The 17579-nt window shown below is 40.6% G+C and overlaps 1 protein-coding gene and 1 long non-coding RNA gene across 3 annotated transcripts in view; one reads left to right on the top strand and one right to left on the bottom strand.

Moving 5' to 3' along the window:
* Window positions 1-469: 469 nt before the first annotated feature.
* On the bottom strand, window positions 470-8510 carry LOC146695199 (uncharacterized). Its single transcript, XR_014923541.1, has 3 exons — window positions 8305-8510; window positions 6448-6741; window positions 470-3724 (listed from the first exon to the last, which is right to left on the bottom strand). It is a non-coding gene; the product is annotated as an uncharacterized LOC146695199 (long non-coding RNA).
* A 114-nt stretch (window positions 8511-8624) lies between these two features.
* meis1b (Meis homeobox 1 b) overlaps window positions 8625-17579 on the top strand; it is a 77206-nt gene continuing 68251 nt past the window's right edge. For both annotated transcript variants that reach the window (XM_085477140.1, XM_085477139.1), the window contains exons 1-6: window positions 8625-9323; window positions 11050-11270; window positions 12355-12496; window positions 12811-12861; window positions 13427-13477; window positions 14622-14765. In XM_085477140.1, coding sequence (XP_085333266.1) covers window positions 9312-9323; window positions 11050-11270; window positions 12355-12496; window positions 12811-12861; window positions 13427-13477; window positions 14622-14765 — 621 coding nt within the window. In that variant the 5' untranslated portion in view covers window positions 8625-9311. The remainder of the gene's footprint in view (window positions 9324-11049; window positions 11271-12354; window positions 12497-12810; window positions 12862-13426; window positions 13478-14621; window positions 14766-17579) is intronic.

Consider the following 17579-nt stretch of genomic DNA (forward strand, 5'->3'; position numbering starts at 1 on the left):
TTTATGTTCATACGTTGGTTATTTTTCAGAATTTGGTGAAAATAAAAGGAACACAATAGCCAGCTGCAGGGGAAGTTCTGGTGGTTTGGTGGTGAGGAGGGAATCCAGGCACAGTGTAATCATTGCTCACATGTCAATCCAGACTGATCAGTTCTGTCACTGCTTTTAATGGAAACAGTTTTTTCTTCCCTGTGCGGAAAGCAGAAGCGGTCAGCCACAGCTGCCCTTTTCCTGTCTTTGTTGTTAAATGACAGAAATATTTAGAATCTGTTTTCCATTTTAGTTATGTTTATTTGAAAATGGGTCATCTGAAATGAAATTTCTTCTGCTGAATGAAAACTCGATCACAGCTTTTTTTTTGTTTTGTTTTTTTAGGCTCAAACTGATTTCAAAACATTTTAAAATGTAGGAGTTGTGGTATTTTAAAATTATGCATGTCAGAGAAAACAGACATAAATGTTCAGTGACTAAAACATGTATTCCCAGCCGTAACTTCAGAAGATTTTTTTATTTGAGTTTGCTGAGGAGAAACCACATTTGTTTTTTCATTTGTTTAACCAATGTATCCACATGGTACTCATGTACATTTCCATAGAAGTTATAAAACCAAGATGCTTTTGCAAACTCGAGTTCAGAGATTGACACTTAAACTACACTAAAATATGTCTGTACACAGCTATAGATATTTATCTTGTCTAATGTGTCTTCTTTTGTACCCATATGTGATCACTAATAGTAAATAAAAGTACAGGAAAAATGAGCTGCAGTGAGTGCAAATGAGTCTTTATATTAGCATATAAGTGTCAATGGACACTTGCAGATAAGTGTTTCAGTAGAAATCACTGTAACCCATTACATTCCTGGGAACAGTTTAACTGTCATAAAAAATAGTTTTAAAGAAAACCAAACATTGCACAGTAAAGATTAATGATTAATTCTCACCCGAGAGGTGATGCTATATGAGGCTTTTTAGAACGGAGGCTTCGTAATTCACAGGTTCTGTCTGCATTTAGAAACTCAAGGACAAAGCAAGAAAAGTGCGAGGGAAGAGTAATTATTGGAGGCAGGTGTGGTATAATGTGTCATAAACAAATGAGGAAAAAGAGAGTGACGGAACAAAGGGTACAAAGATAGAAATGTCAAACATTAGCGTGTGCCAAGTCATCTGTTGTTGTCTTTTGATGGTTATGACACATGTGATAATTAACAAAAGCTTAGTGGAAGGCATTTACAACAAATCACGCTACCTTGATTCTTTGACAGTTTTCATGTGGGTTTAGAAAAACTTTTCCCAGAAAACAAGTTTGTCTCATTCTTTGAAAAACCTTGGTGGATTTTCTCTTTTTAAATTGCCTCCATTTACTATGAAGCCACAGTTAGTGCACAGTAGAGCAAGCTTTCACCATATCGCTGACATTTGTTGTTATGAGATGAATTTATGCTTTGAAAGCTTCTTTATTAGGATCCTTAGGGTCATACAGTATACAAAGGATCTTAGATGAGAGCTGACCGCTGACCTCCTCTTGAACTTCAGTAGAGATAACTTTGTTTAGAAGAGATGGCAGTAGGTTCACTAGAAACCGCTGCAGTCAATCAGTATGTTTAGTAATCTGATTCGCTGCTGCAGGGATGAACGAGTGCCCTGCTGCTGAACTGGAGTGCACACGTCTGACCTGTTATGCCAAATATTTGCTCTACATTTCATCTCAACATTTTCCTAACAAATGTGAAATTATTTTGAAGTCCAAGTCATAACGATCATTGGCATATTGACAATATGTCTTGTAAGCTAGTAAAGTAAAGTAAGGTAAAGTAAAGTAAACTGTGGGGTGGGCCCTCTTTTGGGGGCAAAGGGCCACTGCAGGGTGCTATTGATGACCTGGGGGAGTTATGGAGTAAAACACAGTTGAATGAATAGAACTTTTGTAAGGAAATTACAATGTATCTATATTTAACTAAAGTTAACAATTATGTTGCGTGGGGCATAAACTTTTTTCACTGTTGGAAAGGTGTTACGCCAGAACCTGAAGGCATCACAGTCTGATGAAATCCACACTTTTTTAAAAAACAAACTTGATATTTATATACAGCCTACTGTAAATTGATGTTGTATCTAGTTGTTGCATATGTCTCTCCATGTTTTATCTTAATTAAACTGTGATAAGGAAAACATCAAATGCTTTAAAATGTAAAGGATGACAAAATAAAATTCAAGATTTATTCATATTTATGTGATGTTGGTTTAAGTATTGTTCTGATTTCACATTTTTACATTATATATGAAAAGTTTTATATTGCCGTATTTTTTATTTTGCAATTGCAATAAAACAAAGTAAAGGGATCTCTCAGAATTAATTCTGAAACACTTTGCAAAACACTTTGTTAAGAAATGAATTGGTTTGCTATTAACTGGGTGGCCATGTCAAAGAGGTAAGTGGAAAGCTGCAGCTTTTATCACCTTCATTGACATACGATATGAGTACTTCACAGTGGTTTTGTGGTGAATGTTACAGCTGCATTTTGTAGTGACCATGTGTTTACTGCTGCCTGGGAGATAAAGAACAGCCACAAGCCAACACTGGCCGTGGTTATGGTTTTTCTATTCTAGCAGCCACTGTGGCAAGAAACTGGCTATCATCTGGAGGAACGGCTGTACAAGAAAAGATTTTTAAAAAGTACAATTTGGCTGCAAAGCCTGAGAAAAACATCTGTATATTTGCTGTAATGCTGTTCAATACTGAACCCTATTTAGATTAAATTGATTACCCAACTGTTTCCTTTACCGTACACTGCATTTTATGCTATGGACACAATACTGTTTTATACAATTTAAAACAAAATATGTCAAGGGGACTGGAATTTCCCTTGATATGTGTATTATATGAATTAAATATCTCATAAAATGTACAAAAACAAACATGACTTCTAAAATTTCTGAAACGGTCCCTTTTAACCGATTTCCATATAAGAGTAAACTAGCTAGCAATCAACTTTAAAGATATCAAGCTCAGACTGAAGACTATATTTTGATTTTAAAAACACTTTATAGCTTCCTTATAGCTGATGTTGTCTGTTTCTCTACTGGGGTTTCCTGGTTTATTACCACTAGGCTATGCTGTGCTCCCAGGCCTCTCTCTGCTCCGGCCTAAACTCACACCCATCCAGAAAAAGATGAGTCTTCACACCTCTTCTGCAGCCTTGCCTCACTCCTCCCTTCCTATCACTCTGTTTTCCCCCCTCCTGGTTTTATAGCTTAGCTCCAACACCCAGCTTTTTCCACTCGCCCTCTTCTCATCGTCATCCTTCATTTCTCTGCTTTGCCGCTCTCCTTTCTTCTCACTTTCCCTCCCTCCCTCTCTTTCTCCCTCTCTTAGGTGCTGATCAATTCACAGTCTCCCTGGGAGGTGTGAGAAAAGCCCCCGCTCATCCTCACCCATCCACCCGCAGCCACCCTTACCCCTCCAACCCTGAATGGATCACCTTTCAGATCATTCATCCCTGGATTTTTTTTTTTTTTTTTTGGGTTACAGGGAGTGGGGAGTTCAAGTGATGATGATGATGCCGATGATACTCTTTTCCTCCTGTTCTTCAGTTTCTCCTGTCCTCCTTTTTCACTTCATCATGTCTCTTCCTCTCTCTGCAAAAGTGTCTGCGACACCATTAGCACACCTGAAATAATAGTGCCGGTGACAAATGCTGCTGGAAGGGCTGGTTGAGAGAGACGCTGAGAGGGAAAGACAGAAAGAGGGAGAGAGTTAAGGAGGTGTGTCTGTGTGTGATAGAGCGGTGAGCTCTCTATCTGCCTGTGGTGTTAATTCAGATTCTGCAGCCCTTCAGAGTAAAAGTGGAGCTGCTGACCTGGTGACCAATGGCACAATGTGAAAATTGACAGGCAGCATTACAGGAACCTGTTCTCTCTGTGTTTGCGCACTTGAACGCACATGTTTAGAGGTTTATATGCCATATGTAACAGTGCATCTATTTTCACACACTTCTCACTGTATAGGAAAACAGCTGTTTATCACATTATGTATCCATAAGTGTTATGCAGTTTGAGTGTGAGATCCAAGGTGCTGTTGTGTCAGTTCTTGATCAGTCATTTGCAGTTGTTTATCATTAATCCACATGCTAATATTAATTATGCATTTCCATCAACGCAATTCATAGAGAAAGCAGTAGCAGTTCCCTTAGTGTTGAAATTTGATGAAGCTTTGAATATCTTTCTACATTTTGAAAATTAGAATCTTACACCTAGTAACATCTTGATGTAGACGGTTTATTAAAAAACACAGCTGAGTGATTTCTGCACAACATTTTATCTAAGGTTTGAATACTGAAAGTGTTGATTTGTTATGTTTAAGACTTTATTTGAAAAGTGTTTCTCTTAAAATGTTACTTGTGACACTTTGACAATAAATGAGCAGATCTGGTTCATGTAATATCAACATTTCTAATCCACCTTAAAATAAAACAACCACTCTATAATCAGTGACAACGCACCAAAATCCTTCTCACACCGTTATATATTTTATTAACATATTAAGTTATTCACATAAATAATGACAAGAAATATGACAAGTCACTTCTTTATAGAGTCAAACAATTTTATTCTGCCTTTAGTCCAACGTTTGGACCATAAAATGCTCACAGTGCAACAGAAGAACGCGTGAAATTTAATAGAGCCTTTACGCTGCGCGACTTTAGTATGTTATTTGAATGATCTGGTCAGGAATCTTCCCGTCCTTCTGCATCACATGTAATTTCCAACAACTCCGGTAGAAGGCGCAAATGATTAAGCATTAATGTGTGTGAGAGGCGAGAGCAGCTGAGATTAACATTTGGGCCAAAGCGCAGGATCCAGCAGGAGTGAATACTCCCTGAGCTGATTTCATGAAATTAATATTGCGAATCGTTTAAATACTGTGATCATACCAAAGTCAAGCTTATATCATTACCTAAGCCAAAGTATTTACCAAGATGTTTGGGCACCTTAATTATACTGCAAACATATTAGTGTCACTCTAGAAAGAAAAGCACCAAGCTTTCACATAAATCACAGCCCAAACACGCTTACAATGATTAAAACGAACTGTAGACCATATAAAAACAAATGCTGCACTTTCATATATGATCAGTATTTTATAAACGATGCTGGATAATGTGTGTATAATAAATTAGCCTTTTTATAATGAGTCATACCTGCATGTTACATCATATTATTTCTTGTTGCACTAACGTTTTAATCAGATATAAGCAAAATAAATGATTTACTTGTATAAAAAAATGAGTGCCCTTTTCTGACTGAATAGTTTCTAACTGGAGCTCACAGAACCTAATTGCGCCCTAATGTATCCTGTTGGGTTTTCTGACAGGCGTTAATAAACTAGTAGTTGCATAAAATTAGATAAACTGTGAAAACTTTGCAGCAGGTCTGTCTGTGTTCTGAAGCAGTGACACAAAGCAGAGAGGCTCAATGGCCTTTTTGCAGATCCCAACATGTTTAGGCGCAAAGCTGCGGAGCTGCAAAAAGTTTGACCTCAGTTTGACTCCGCAGGCTGCCAGTTGCTCCTTGTTTTTTCAAACAGCTACAGACAAGCAGTGATACAAGGGATCACCAAGAGCCAAGCCATGATTCATATCTCTGACCTGGTGGGGTTTCGTTTGTTATTTATTAGGCTAAGATTCAAATTAGTCATTTTTCTCTCTTTACATATTTACATAAAAAGCGAAAAATAATCGCGATTAACTTGACATAGTTTGGAATAAACACTTTGGATACTCCTTCTCTGCATTTTGAGTTTTAACCGAATTAAGTATAGCGTGTGTTTGTAGTGCATAAGGTGTGCAGTTTCTCTTTGTGTTCACTCTGCACGAGTCAAGACGCAGAGGCCGTCTAACAACTCTTTCATTTGTTTCCGCAGTCAAACATGCTGTCAATTTGCATTCAGTGGTTTGAAAGTAATACCTGCTGATTTTATTGAAACGACTCAAAGCATTATCGTCATCGCAAAGCGGATTAAACAGAAGTGACGGTATTTGCCCCCCTGCTCTCTTTCAGGATACCAAAATGCGCTGACCCTAACGAAGGAACAGCTCCGAGAGAGAAAGTGGAGCTCCAGTTTGCTTTTATGGATGCTAATTGACGTAGCTTAATTGCTTTATAATGCTATAGTTTTTTTTAAGTGAACAAGTGCTAATGTGACCCCCTTTCATGTTGATTTAACCTTACTTCTTCCCAATGACTCGCGAAAATTCCGTGTAGGTGAGCTGCATTATAATCTTTTGTATTCCAATAAATATAAATTTAGCTGAAAGCTGATTTTAACCGCAACATCCTCTTTAATTAGTAATAACTGAACGTGAATATTCATGTGGCATTCTTACAACTAATTATTTGCTTTGCCGTAAAATGAAGAAGAAAATGCGAAAATGAGAACTTCTACTCACCATTAAATAAATAAATCAGCAAAGTGGACGAAAACAAGTCAGCACAGTTTATTATTTGATCCCGTGTTCTGTGCGTAAAAGTCCGTGCCTTCTGGCTTCCCTGTGTCCGTGCCTCGAAGCCTCAGCGGCCAGACTGCGGGAGCCTTTGATAGTCATTTCATGCCTGTAAAACTGTCCCATCGGATCCTAACGCTCGGGTTTTACCACAGGAATCACCGCTGAATGTGTGAAGCCGCATTATCGTATTATGACACCGTTTCTGGCATCGGGGCAGATGATCGATGACTGGACGCACTGCACGGGGAAAAAAGAAGAGGGGTGAAAAAACTTAAAGCAGGCTGTCACAGACCAGCAACACCTTAACGCCTCATGAGCATAATCAGGAGATAAAATGGATCTTTTAGACACTCTCCATTCACGTGTGATGGGCTGAAAAATAAATGAAAAAGTTGTGTCGGTCATCGTCATGTGACAAAGAGTGACAAAATCTGCAAATATCCTTTTGTAACTTCAGGGGGAAAAAACTAATAGCTTATCTCTTAAAACTAATCATGTCCACCTTAATCCGTTTTTATTATATTTCTTCATATGCCACGGAATATCTCATTAATATTTATGTAGAAATAGGTAATCAAAGTTCATTTTTAATTAAAAAATATCAGCTAAATTAAATAAGATTTGTAGTTCTTCTCCTCCCGGTGAGGAATCATATATAATAAGATAAAATAGAAAATTCAAACAATTTGGTTAATTTATACCCAGACATTATTCAGTGGTATCATTACTTTTCTGAAATTCCTCAAGAATCCAAGTTCCCTTTCATATATTAAAGCTCATAAATATTTGACCAAACTTTTATAATCTCTGTACGGCAAATCGTGAAACTCAAGTGAACGCTTCATTATAAAAAAGACAAAAGTTAAATTAATAAGGATTCCGAGAGGAGAGACATTATCATATCTTAGGAGTAGTTCTGTTTGGTTAGGGAAAGTTAAGTGAAAGTGTAAGTGCGTTTAGAGGGACGTAATTAAGTTGGAGATGTGAAAATTTGTGTGTGTTTGGTAGGGGGGTAAATGGAAAGGTAGAGAGGAAAGGGGGTGTCTTGGTCAGATATTTTGAGTTTTGGCTAAATTGCGCACTGTATAAGCTGACAGAAGCGTAAAGTGTGTGTTATGTATCCGCGGCCGACGTTTTGTTTTGCACCTCCTCGCCAATGTGGCCTAAAACCGATCAATCAGCTCGGGATCGATCATGTGGGGAGCCAATAGGGGGCTCCCATCTCTTTGCCTCCCTGCCATTGGACAGCCCGGGCTGACTGGAGCGACCCATTCGGCACTACTGTGGGGGAGAAAAGTGGATAACGTTTACTGTTATTTAGACATAAAAGATGCTTTGACGACGACTTTAATGTTTTATATACTTATTTCAGTATCCCCTTTTCTCATGACGACTCTCATCAACATCCGGAGTAATTAAGCTGCTTTCGTTTGAAAAGCAACCAACTTTTAAAATAAGTATAAATGTTCCAAATGACGTGTTTAAAGTTGCTTTGTTGTTCTTTCTATTTAGACTGGACAATTTCTCCAAGGTTTTTATATGTTGTTTGCTTCTAGTCTTTCAGTTATAAAATCAAACACGGGAAGCAAATCGACTGCACAGAAGTCGAGCTGCAAGGCCGAAAACCTGCAAAACTGGATGTTTGGCTGCAGTGGATTTCATGCATAAAGAATGATGACAGCCTCTCAGAGGCTTCGGTTGACTGCAACATTACTGGGATGAGCTCGACTTATTTTATTCTACAGCTCATTTTCTTTCATTATAAAAATATTATTAACTTACAGGCTCTTAATAACGTACCTGAGAACAGCTCACTTCAGAGTAGAAAGTTGGTTCAGTAACTCGTTTACAAACTATAAGAAGAGAAGTGGACGTGTCAGTCCCGAATTCACGTGTTTTCCAGACTGCAGAATAAAGTCAGTTTGTGAGGATGAGACATGAAGTCGAAGTCATAGATGAATATTCTGTGTTTAGTGTTGTTCCAGCTCGCAGTGCGGCTGGCTGGCTGGGCTCACAGGGTCCTCCCACCCCCCCTCCTCTCCGCACGACTTGCTGCAGCCCGGTGCGTTGTGTAAGAGACGCGACCTGTTATGGCCACCACTACTTCCGGGTTTCGGCAGTCTGGTCCAGATCCTCCGCTCCTCCTCAGCTCAACACACACATCCATTGTACACAAACGGGCAGGCGGCTCACGCATACACACGCACTCACACACATGCAGACGCATACACGCGCACAGCATCGATCGTGGCTCCTTTAAGAAAGCCTAAGCCAGAATTATCACCCCACCTCCTCTTGATCTCCTCTAGACGCTTTTGCATAAGAAAATCAAGCCGGGAGCCGAGAGTGATCAAAGAAAACGAGGGGAGAGCTGCTTCATTTTTTAACTGTGATTGTGACCATTAACATTTAGGTGGTGCCGATCCCGTGGAGACGCACGTCGGACCATCATTCATCCGGTACTTTTGACAAGCCCTCGCGTTTTGACTGACAGGCGGAGTGGCAAAAAGCCATGAGAGTCGCCAGTTTTGTTTGAGGGGCTTTTTTATTTTCATCCTGGTTTTGGAAAAGGAGCCCGGTGCTGCTGCCCCGAGGATAGCCGAGGACCTATTTGCCGCGCCTGGGCTAAACTTGCACAGAAAGCGGGAGCTGGCTTCATCGTTCCGTGGAAAAAAAGAAAAGGCAAACGGGATTTTGGCTGAAACATCTTCTCATTTATTTGGATTTTCTTTCTTTATTTCGTCTCCACCCTGGCCGCAGAGGGGATTTACCTAAAGTGAAAGGACGATCAGGGAGTGAGGAGGGTTATGGCGCAACGGGTACGTAGGGCAATCCCCCCTAAAAAGTTTCTCCAAGTCTGCTGCGCTTGAATGCTATGCTGCGCTGTAACGTGGCTTAATGACACACATACCCACACGGACACACATTCGCGGCGAAAGTTTCTGTCGTCTTTCTGACACACGGAGGGACGGTTTCATGTTTGGCGTGTTTTTGGCCCGGTATTACGCACGGTCGCTCTCGTTTGTCCCACAAACCGGCCCAGTGAGAGACACTGGGAGCGTGATCATATCTCACATTGGCTGTGTTTTTTAGATTAGTTATGACAGGCCAGTTACTGGAAGCAAAATGGGGGAGGGCATGGAGGCAAAACAAATCTCTACTTTTCTCTGTTGACTGCTCCATCAAGCTTACTTATCGAGTATTTACGATCAAAATAAAAATTCCGTCGGTTGTTCGTCAATCGACGGCACGTCGTAGAATGTGTTTAAATATGCAAAAAATAAGCCTCGAGCAAGTAAGGCACTTTTTCCCTAATAACGAGGTGATGACAAACGCTCTGATTCGCACAATCCAGGGACTTCTTTTCTTTAGAGCAGCAGCTGAATCTTCACACGGATAATAAACAGCGTAAAAGCGGGGATGTTAGGGACACTGGACACATTTAGCTGCAGAATTTGGCACTGGGGCTACACCACGCTGGGGTTTGCACCTCTTTGCCTTTAGGCTCGACATGCTCAGCCTTAAGTGATAATGCATTTTACTCTTCCACCGGCACTTGTTTGTCACGTCTAAAAGAACGTCATTAATATTTCAAGCATATTTTCTTGTATATGAAAAAGCAAACCTCAAATAAGTTGCTTAATTTGACCTTTCTCAGACCAGAAGCAACATTTCTGAGTAGTTACAAACCAAAACGTAAAGGCTGGGTGGTAAATTCACTCAAAAGCGACGCATGAAAAAAGTTTGAATATTCACCTTCGGTTAACAACATGAAAAACAGCACGCGACTTGTGTTGTTTAGTTTTGTTTGCACTAATCATAGCGTGCTTGATAAGTAAGAACATGCTGCACAGTTACGAGCCTTTAAAATGAGAAACGCCGCAATTAACAACTTTAAGACTTTTGTTGTTGTACACTGTGACAACACAGGACTCCGGGTTTATGGTGTTAAAGCCCAACAACCGCCTGGTTAATGGCGATAATAATAACCGAGCCGTGTTGCTACAGTTTTTGTACTCCCAGTAATTTCGAACATATTGAATAATTCATATGTGTTTTTCCTCCGGGCTTCAAGGGTCACTGGGAATGAGACGAGAACAAAAACTAGCTTGCACTTCAGAATTATCAGTGCAGTTTTCTTACTGGAGACAACTCAGTTTTAGACTCAAGTCTTTAAAACTTTCTCTGATTATAAAATCAAAAACACAGACGTGAATTTGTCTCTCTTTTGCTTTACATTTGTTTGTTTTTCTCCCCTCCTCAATTTTTAAGAACATTTATTTTTAAAAGGGCAGCTAAGCGTATGTGTACCTGAAAATTTTGGATTTTTTTTTAAAACACGTTCTTAATTTTGTAAAATTAATTAAATTATTTCTTCAGTTTGACCGAACTTTTTCTTAGAAGAAAAAAACAACAACACTACAAGTGTTACTTCGCCTGCTACTCACTTTTACACTTCGCTGTTTTTACACTAAAGTTTTAATCAGTCTAATATAGTCTTGTACATCTATATTCACTGTTGACCCGGGTGTTTGTTGTGTGCAGTACGAAGACTTGCCCCACTACGGGATGGACGGTGTGGGCATCCCGACCACCATGTACGGAGACCCGCACGGCGCCCGGTCCATGCAGGCGGTTCACCTCAACCACGGTCCCCAGATGCACACTCACCAGTACCCGCACACCGCCCACACCAACACCATGCCTCCTAGTATGGGCTCCTCCGTTAACGACGCTCTCAAGAGAGATAAAGACGCTATATACGGGTAGGTGCACGCCTTCGTTCCGTGGGGAAACTCACTCTGTCGGGCAGGCGTGTATCCAGGCCTGGAGGGGCCAGCTGGGGTGGGCAAGTGGGTGCAAAATCAGCCTCGTACAAAAGAAAACACAGGCTCGATGCCAGGGACAGCAATCTGTCCCGGTGAAGAGTTTAAGACACACTGGAACCCAAACTGATGCAGAGGCGCTGGGGAGGAGAGAGGCTAAGCGGGCTTCTCCTGCTCTTTTATTTTTTGGCATAATTTGGAGTGTTGTACTTTTCAGTCCAGTCATGTCTGTTGCGTGTTTCTATTGGGTGAAAGATATAGCAATATCTTTTGTACTTGGAAGACTCGCCAATCTCCCGTTGTTCCAATTATTTTTTGACTTGAATATTTCTGAAACAAGCTCACCTATACGCAGAGCCTTTTCCACCCCCAAGTTTTCCCGCTTATATTCCATTTAAAGCTCTGCCGTTTATTATAAGTAAAAAAAAGTGCAAATAAAAATAGATTCTGCTTTTTAACATTTTGAATTAATTGTATTAATTTGCAAAGCTTCAGCAAATTAAAAAAAACTGTTCAAAGAAAATCATTTATTAATTTACGTGAGTTTATTAAAATCTAAGAAGAGCGTTTTCAGGCCAGTTGCAGTTTTACCACCTTTTGCCACAGTGGCACAACTTCAGGTAGCGCGTTCACCTCCGCATTACCAGGCTGCACATATTTATTCTAAGGACTTGAGCAATAAATAATAAATGTGTGCACATTTAACCGTCGAGTTTTTTTTTTCTTTCTTTTTCTTTGCCAAACAAACACACGCCTGTGATGCAAACGGAGACCTGTGCAAGAAATTGTTTGACAGACTCTAAAGCTTTTATGCTATTAGGCGCGCCTAGATTTAATCACAAAAGTCTGTCCGCTGTTTGAAGCCTTTCTCCGAGCCTCTGCATAATATAATAGCATGGGCTGCAGCAGCAGTCCCCATGGGTGAGTTGTTGAAGAGTACCATGGCTGGCTAAATCTAGCCTGGAGTAGTCTTGACCCCGGCGCTGTTCTCTCTGGTGACATTTGCTATTGTGTGTGTTCCCAGGCACCCCCTGTTCCCCTTGCTTGCACTGATTTTTGAGAAATGTGAATTAGCGACTTGCACCCCCAGAGAGCCCGGGGTGGCGGGAGGAGACGTTTGTTCATCGGAATCTTTCAATGAAGACATAGCAGTGTTTGCAAAACAGGTCAGGAAACTTTGACTCTTCTTAATCTGCATGCTCGAGCAGCGTGAGCTCTCACCTGACAGTCCGAAATGTGCAATTCTGGCTTTTGTGCTTACACTTAATTCTGCACTGAAATGAATTAAAGAGACATCTACCATTCAAATTAACGCGATTTTTACAATGTTCTAATTTCATATTGTGCACTGTCTTTGCGAAGAAGTAACTAGTGTTCCGTTTAATGCGTGTATGTGAATTTAATATTACATTATATGTTAAAAATATCAGTGTGACGTTTTCTATTCATATATTTTATAAAGAAATGTTTTGGGTTTTAGATTCGGGCAGAAAAACCTTTATTTTCATCGAATCCAGAATTGGATAATCTGGTAAGCTCTATATTTTATTATTGCACAAATGACATTTTCTGCATTTTCGTACTGCATTTTTGAATATGCCAGCTGTTGTTTGGATGTGGCGGGCTTTTCATCTGTGTCAGGCAGCCACGTGGTGCTGAAAAGTTAAAGCAGGATTGCAGCTGATATCCCTTTTTTTGGGCTGTTTGATATCATGATGGCCCCCGGTTGTATCTGCAGATGAAGGGCTGCTGTCAGACAGCTGTCACACACCTTTGAACCCTGCCTGGAAACTTATTCTATTCAGTCTTTCCACTTTGTTCAGTTTGATACTTTAAATGTAATGTTAGAGTAACGCTTCCCCTCGACTAGTTGGTGACTAATAGATCTCTGACTCTGAGGCTTATTGCAGCTTCAGTCTGTACTGTACGCCTGCTCTCCATATTGCAATAACATCCAAGTTTAATATCAGTTCCACATAAAATCCATTCACATGAATATTTTCCTCATCTACAGTTACTTGTATTGAGAAAAACGCGTCTGTTTAATATCAAGAGATGTGAACAGCTCATTTTTTATTGTTATTTTAATTTTTCAGATGATTCAAGCCATTCAAGTTTTACGATTTCATCTTCTGGAGCTGGAGAAGGTAATATTCTCTCGCCATTTCTGTCCACTGTGCCACTTCAGACCTATGGGCTGTATTTGCATAAATGTATTTTTGCTAGTCGGTTATAATTAGCGTCAAAATCAATCATGGGGCCATTTCTCTTCCGCGTTTAATCACGACGCAAGCTGTTACAACTGGAACAGATATCTCTGTGCCCAGTCTCTCCCATGTTTTAATGAAGTTTAATGCTGGCAGAAATTGCGTGCAAGGTGAAACATATAGGCGAATTTTGCGGGTTTAAAAAAAATGATTCTTTGTGGAGGGCAAAAGGCCCCAGGCAACCATCTGTGGATAGAGGCAGTAGTGGGTGTAAAACTCTGATTCGTCTTCGTTTCAGATGGACTGCGATAGCCTCTAAAGCCAACTTTAGCCTAAACGTTGACATTCTCAAACATAATCAAAACTGTTAAAAAGTTTTCGTTTTTAAACTTATCTCCGTGCATGCACTTCTTTCCCTACAGATCTTGCTTCTCTACGGAAAGCTATATATTCTGTACATATAAACTCAGTAGCCTAAATAAAGTTTGAAGTAGCATTTTTTGCGCATGCGTTTATCCTTTTTCTGTTTGTTTCTCAAGCAGTCGGATGCGTCACATTGGCAGTGATAATATAATAAGTTGATGAAATTAAACAGTTTACCTTAAATGTCAGTCAAGCGGGTCACCCTCCTCTAATGGCCACAACCCAGGGCACTGATGATGAATTTAACACGGGTGTTGAGTGCGTTGTAGCCTCAGAGCCCTCTTGTCACTGTCAATTTTCGACGATATCTCTATTTTGAGAGGAGAAAAAAAATGAAGTTGACTATTCCATGCAGGACAGTCCACTGCCACAAAAGGCGCGGGAACCTTACCCTGAATCCAAAGTGATCTTTCAGTTTTTACAGACGAAAGAAAATTAACAATAAGTTAATATAAACCCGTAAACATAAGTTTAAAAGAAAGTTTATATATACGTCTATAACGTTTAAATACAGATTCACAAATGTAATTTTTAGCTGTGTCAAAATGCACAAAAAGTCTTCGGGGCACTTTTGCGCTTCGAATCGGTGTCGTGGTTGCGCATGGCACTGTCGTGTAGTTTGGGTGAGTGTGTAACACCTCTGCCTTCTTTCTCCCTTTAGGTGCACGAGCTGTGTGATAATTTCTGTCACCGGTACATCAGCTGCTTGAAAGGCAAGATGCCCATCGACTTGGTCATAGACGACAGGGAGGGCGGTTCCAAATCAGACAGCGAGGAAATCACGAGATCGGTGGCCCTTGATCAGGTACATCTCTCCATCTGCGCGTGTGTGTGTGCGTGTGTGTGCGCACGCGCGCGTTCTCCCTGCTGGCCATTTAGCTATTCTGGGTCACTACTGTGCTGCGCTGCTATTTGCATATGATTAAAGACGGTTTCCATTCCATCCTTCGGAATGAAAAAAGAAAAGAAAAATCGGAATAATGTTGCTATTATTGGCCCATTAAGACTTGAACCCGGAACCGACCTGGGAAGATTAGCTTGAAAAAGCATCGCCATAAACTTGACCTGTTCCATGTCTATTTTAATTTAGTTCCTCTCTCCATTTCTCCCGCTCTTCTCTCTTTCTCTTTTTGAACCTAAAGCCTTATCAGCTCCTCTCTGTTTTGCAGCCCAGAAGAGAGCAGCAGCAGCATGGGCTGCACACTGTGGTTTTAGATGCCTTGGTTTCTCCACTGTAGCTAGAGTTCACGGTTCATTTCGCGTCTTGTCAGTATTTTTCCTTAGACATGAGTGCACACTGCTTATCGAGACCCCTCCTCTCCCCCTCTTTTGTTTCGCTCAGAGCGCACAGATTCAGCGCCAATAAGACGGTTTATTTTCGAAAGCTATAGAAGCAGGGGGCATTAAAGGTAGATTAAGAAGTGTTTCCTTTTGTGCAGATATCAGAGATAACCACAGCCTTCATTATGTGCTTCACTGACTGTTTGCACTCCGGGGACATTGTAGTGTGCGCACAGGCATGACCCTAATGGTCCTTACACTGCCGTTAAATAATGATAACAGCAACCGATCATTATAACTATGCAAATCTGGACTTGCGGCCATTAATAGCTCACGCCCTGTATGCAGGAAAGCGGGCTGCATGCACGTTTCGCTAAGTTATACCAGAGTTTTAAGAAATTACTTCGGAGTGTGGCGGCAATAACCTATAGACAGCGCGGGGGAGGGGGAATCAAGTGTCCAAATTAAAGGGATTAGTTGGATAGTCCGACATAAAAAGTAATGAAGCGATTAGGCTAAATAATTTAAATCCGCAGACTTCCATATGGTTGAGTGGCTGGTCTCAGAAGAGAGAGACAGCCAGCGGCTTTTATGTTCTGTGCTGAATGGGAGGACTGGGAGCCGATTGGGGCCCAACTGGGAAGAGCCTCACTCTGCTGCGCATGCACTACTCCATCCCTGGCCCTTATGTCTGATTATGGAAATGAGAAAGATCACCCAGAAGATAATACTTCATTTAATCCAGGAACAGAATTAAATAACACAGACACCACTTGTGCTTTTAAGTGTCTCTTTAAACAGCCTGTTGTATTCTCTCAGGGATTCAGTTGTCAAATTTTTTATAGATAGGTCAGAACATGGAATGAAGCCTTATGGTATATAGATATTGAAATAGTGTGTTAAAACCCTTGGGATTCTAGGTATATGAAGAAAATGATGTTGTGCTTGCGGCACTGATGCGGATCTTTAATTGACTGTAAGATGAAGACGTGGCCTATTTTAATATAATGACGGTTGCCTACATATAGCCAATTCAGGCCAAAACCATACAAGCTTATGTTTACACTGAAAGAATCGTAAAAAATGACCTACAGGCACAGTTTGTATTAAAACACAGAGCAAACTTTTTTGACAGATTTGTAATACTGAGGGATGGGCTGATGTTCTGGTAGGATGGCCTAATGTGGAGACTGTCCACAAGAGCAGTCTGTGTGTAAATGAGCATATCCAAACAGGCAGAGGGTGCATGCCTCTCACCGCTGAATACTTACATTGTCAATCCAATGGCACTGCACTTCATGACTTACTTGTGGCAGAATATATTTTTTTTAAAATTTTTTATGGGCTATTTTTGTGTGGCATCTTATCTGCAGTTGTTAGGTGGTGACATCCTTAACGGATTTGCATTGTGTGTGCATTATCTCTTTCCATATGTATTTTTAATATATGCCCTCGGGCATAAAGTTGAAGTGGACTGGAAAAAAATGCTGAGAATTTGCACAAAAGAACAATGTTAACAAGATGGAGAAAGCAGGCTCATTTATTCATAAACCAATTTATTCCAGTGAGGCGACTGTAGCAGAGGAAAAAAATGTCAGAGGAAAAAACTACTTTGAATTTATTAAACTCAACAATTCAACAACGCTGACTTTCTTGCTGCATTATGTACCCTTGCGTCATAACAGTGATTTTTCTGAATATTCTTTACATGTCTTTACATTTTTTTTTCCTTTTTTTGTTTTCCTGCCTATGTGAGGAAATATGAAAGGACACCGAGCGCCTCTTTCAAAAGAAAGCAGAGCATAGCTGAGAGGTGAAAAAGTCAGAGGCTCTGCACTGGCTTGTGAATGCAGCCCAGCCAGTTTGGGCATACCCTCCTATGTTTGTGTGTGTCTTTCGGTGTGGGTGTGTGTGCGCAGGCACACGCTCTGTGCGTGTATATATATATGTGTGTATTTGTGCGTGTGCTGCTGTGTGCGCACGCGTGTGTGTGTGTGTGTGTTCAGACTGGCTTGATAAATGCAGCACCCCCCTCAGGTGCTATGTGAGTGGAGTGACTGGTTAGCACCAGTTGGACTTTCTTAACTCTTTCCTTGCTGGTCTCTGGAGAGCTTTCCACCACATTCACGTTGATTTCCTCCCTTTGAGCTGAATGTTTTTGCCCCATTAGATCTACTTTGAGCTAATCAGTATGCAGACATAAAAAACACAAGAAGTTAATTTCGTGCAGGCCTTTAATGTGATCGCGAATATTGCCGCGTCTGTCTCAATCTTCTTCTTGCTGTGAAAATATGGCAAGAGTTACTCTGCTGATTGTGTCCCTATTTGCCTGGCACAC

The sequence above is a fragment of the Copadichromis virginalis genome, linkage group LG13 (genome assembly GCF_057382275.1).
Source record: "Copadichromis virginalis isolate Kocher_CV1m ecotype Utaka linkage group LG13, C_Virginalis_male_GT1.1, whole genome shotgun sequence".
In the NCBI taxonomy this organism is placed as follows: domain Eukaryota; kingdom Metazoa; phylum Chordata; class Actinopteri; order Cichliformes; family Cichlidae; genus Copadichromis; species Copadichromis virginalis.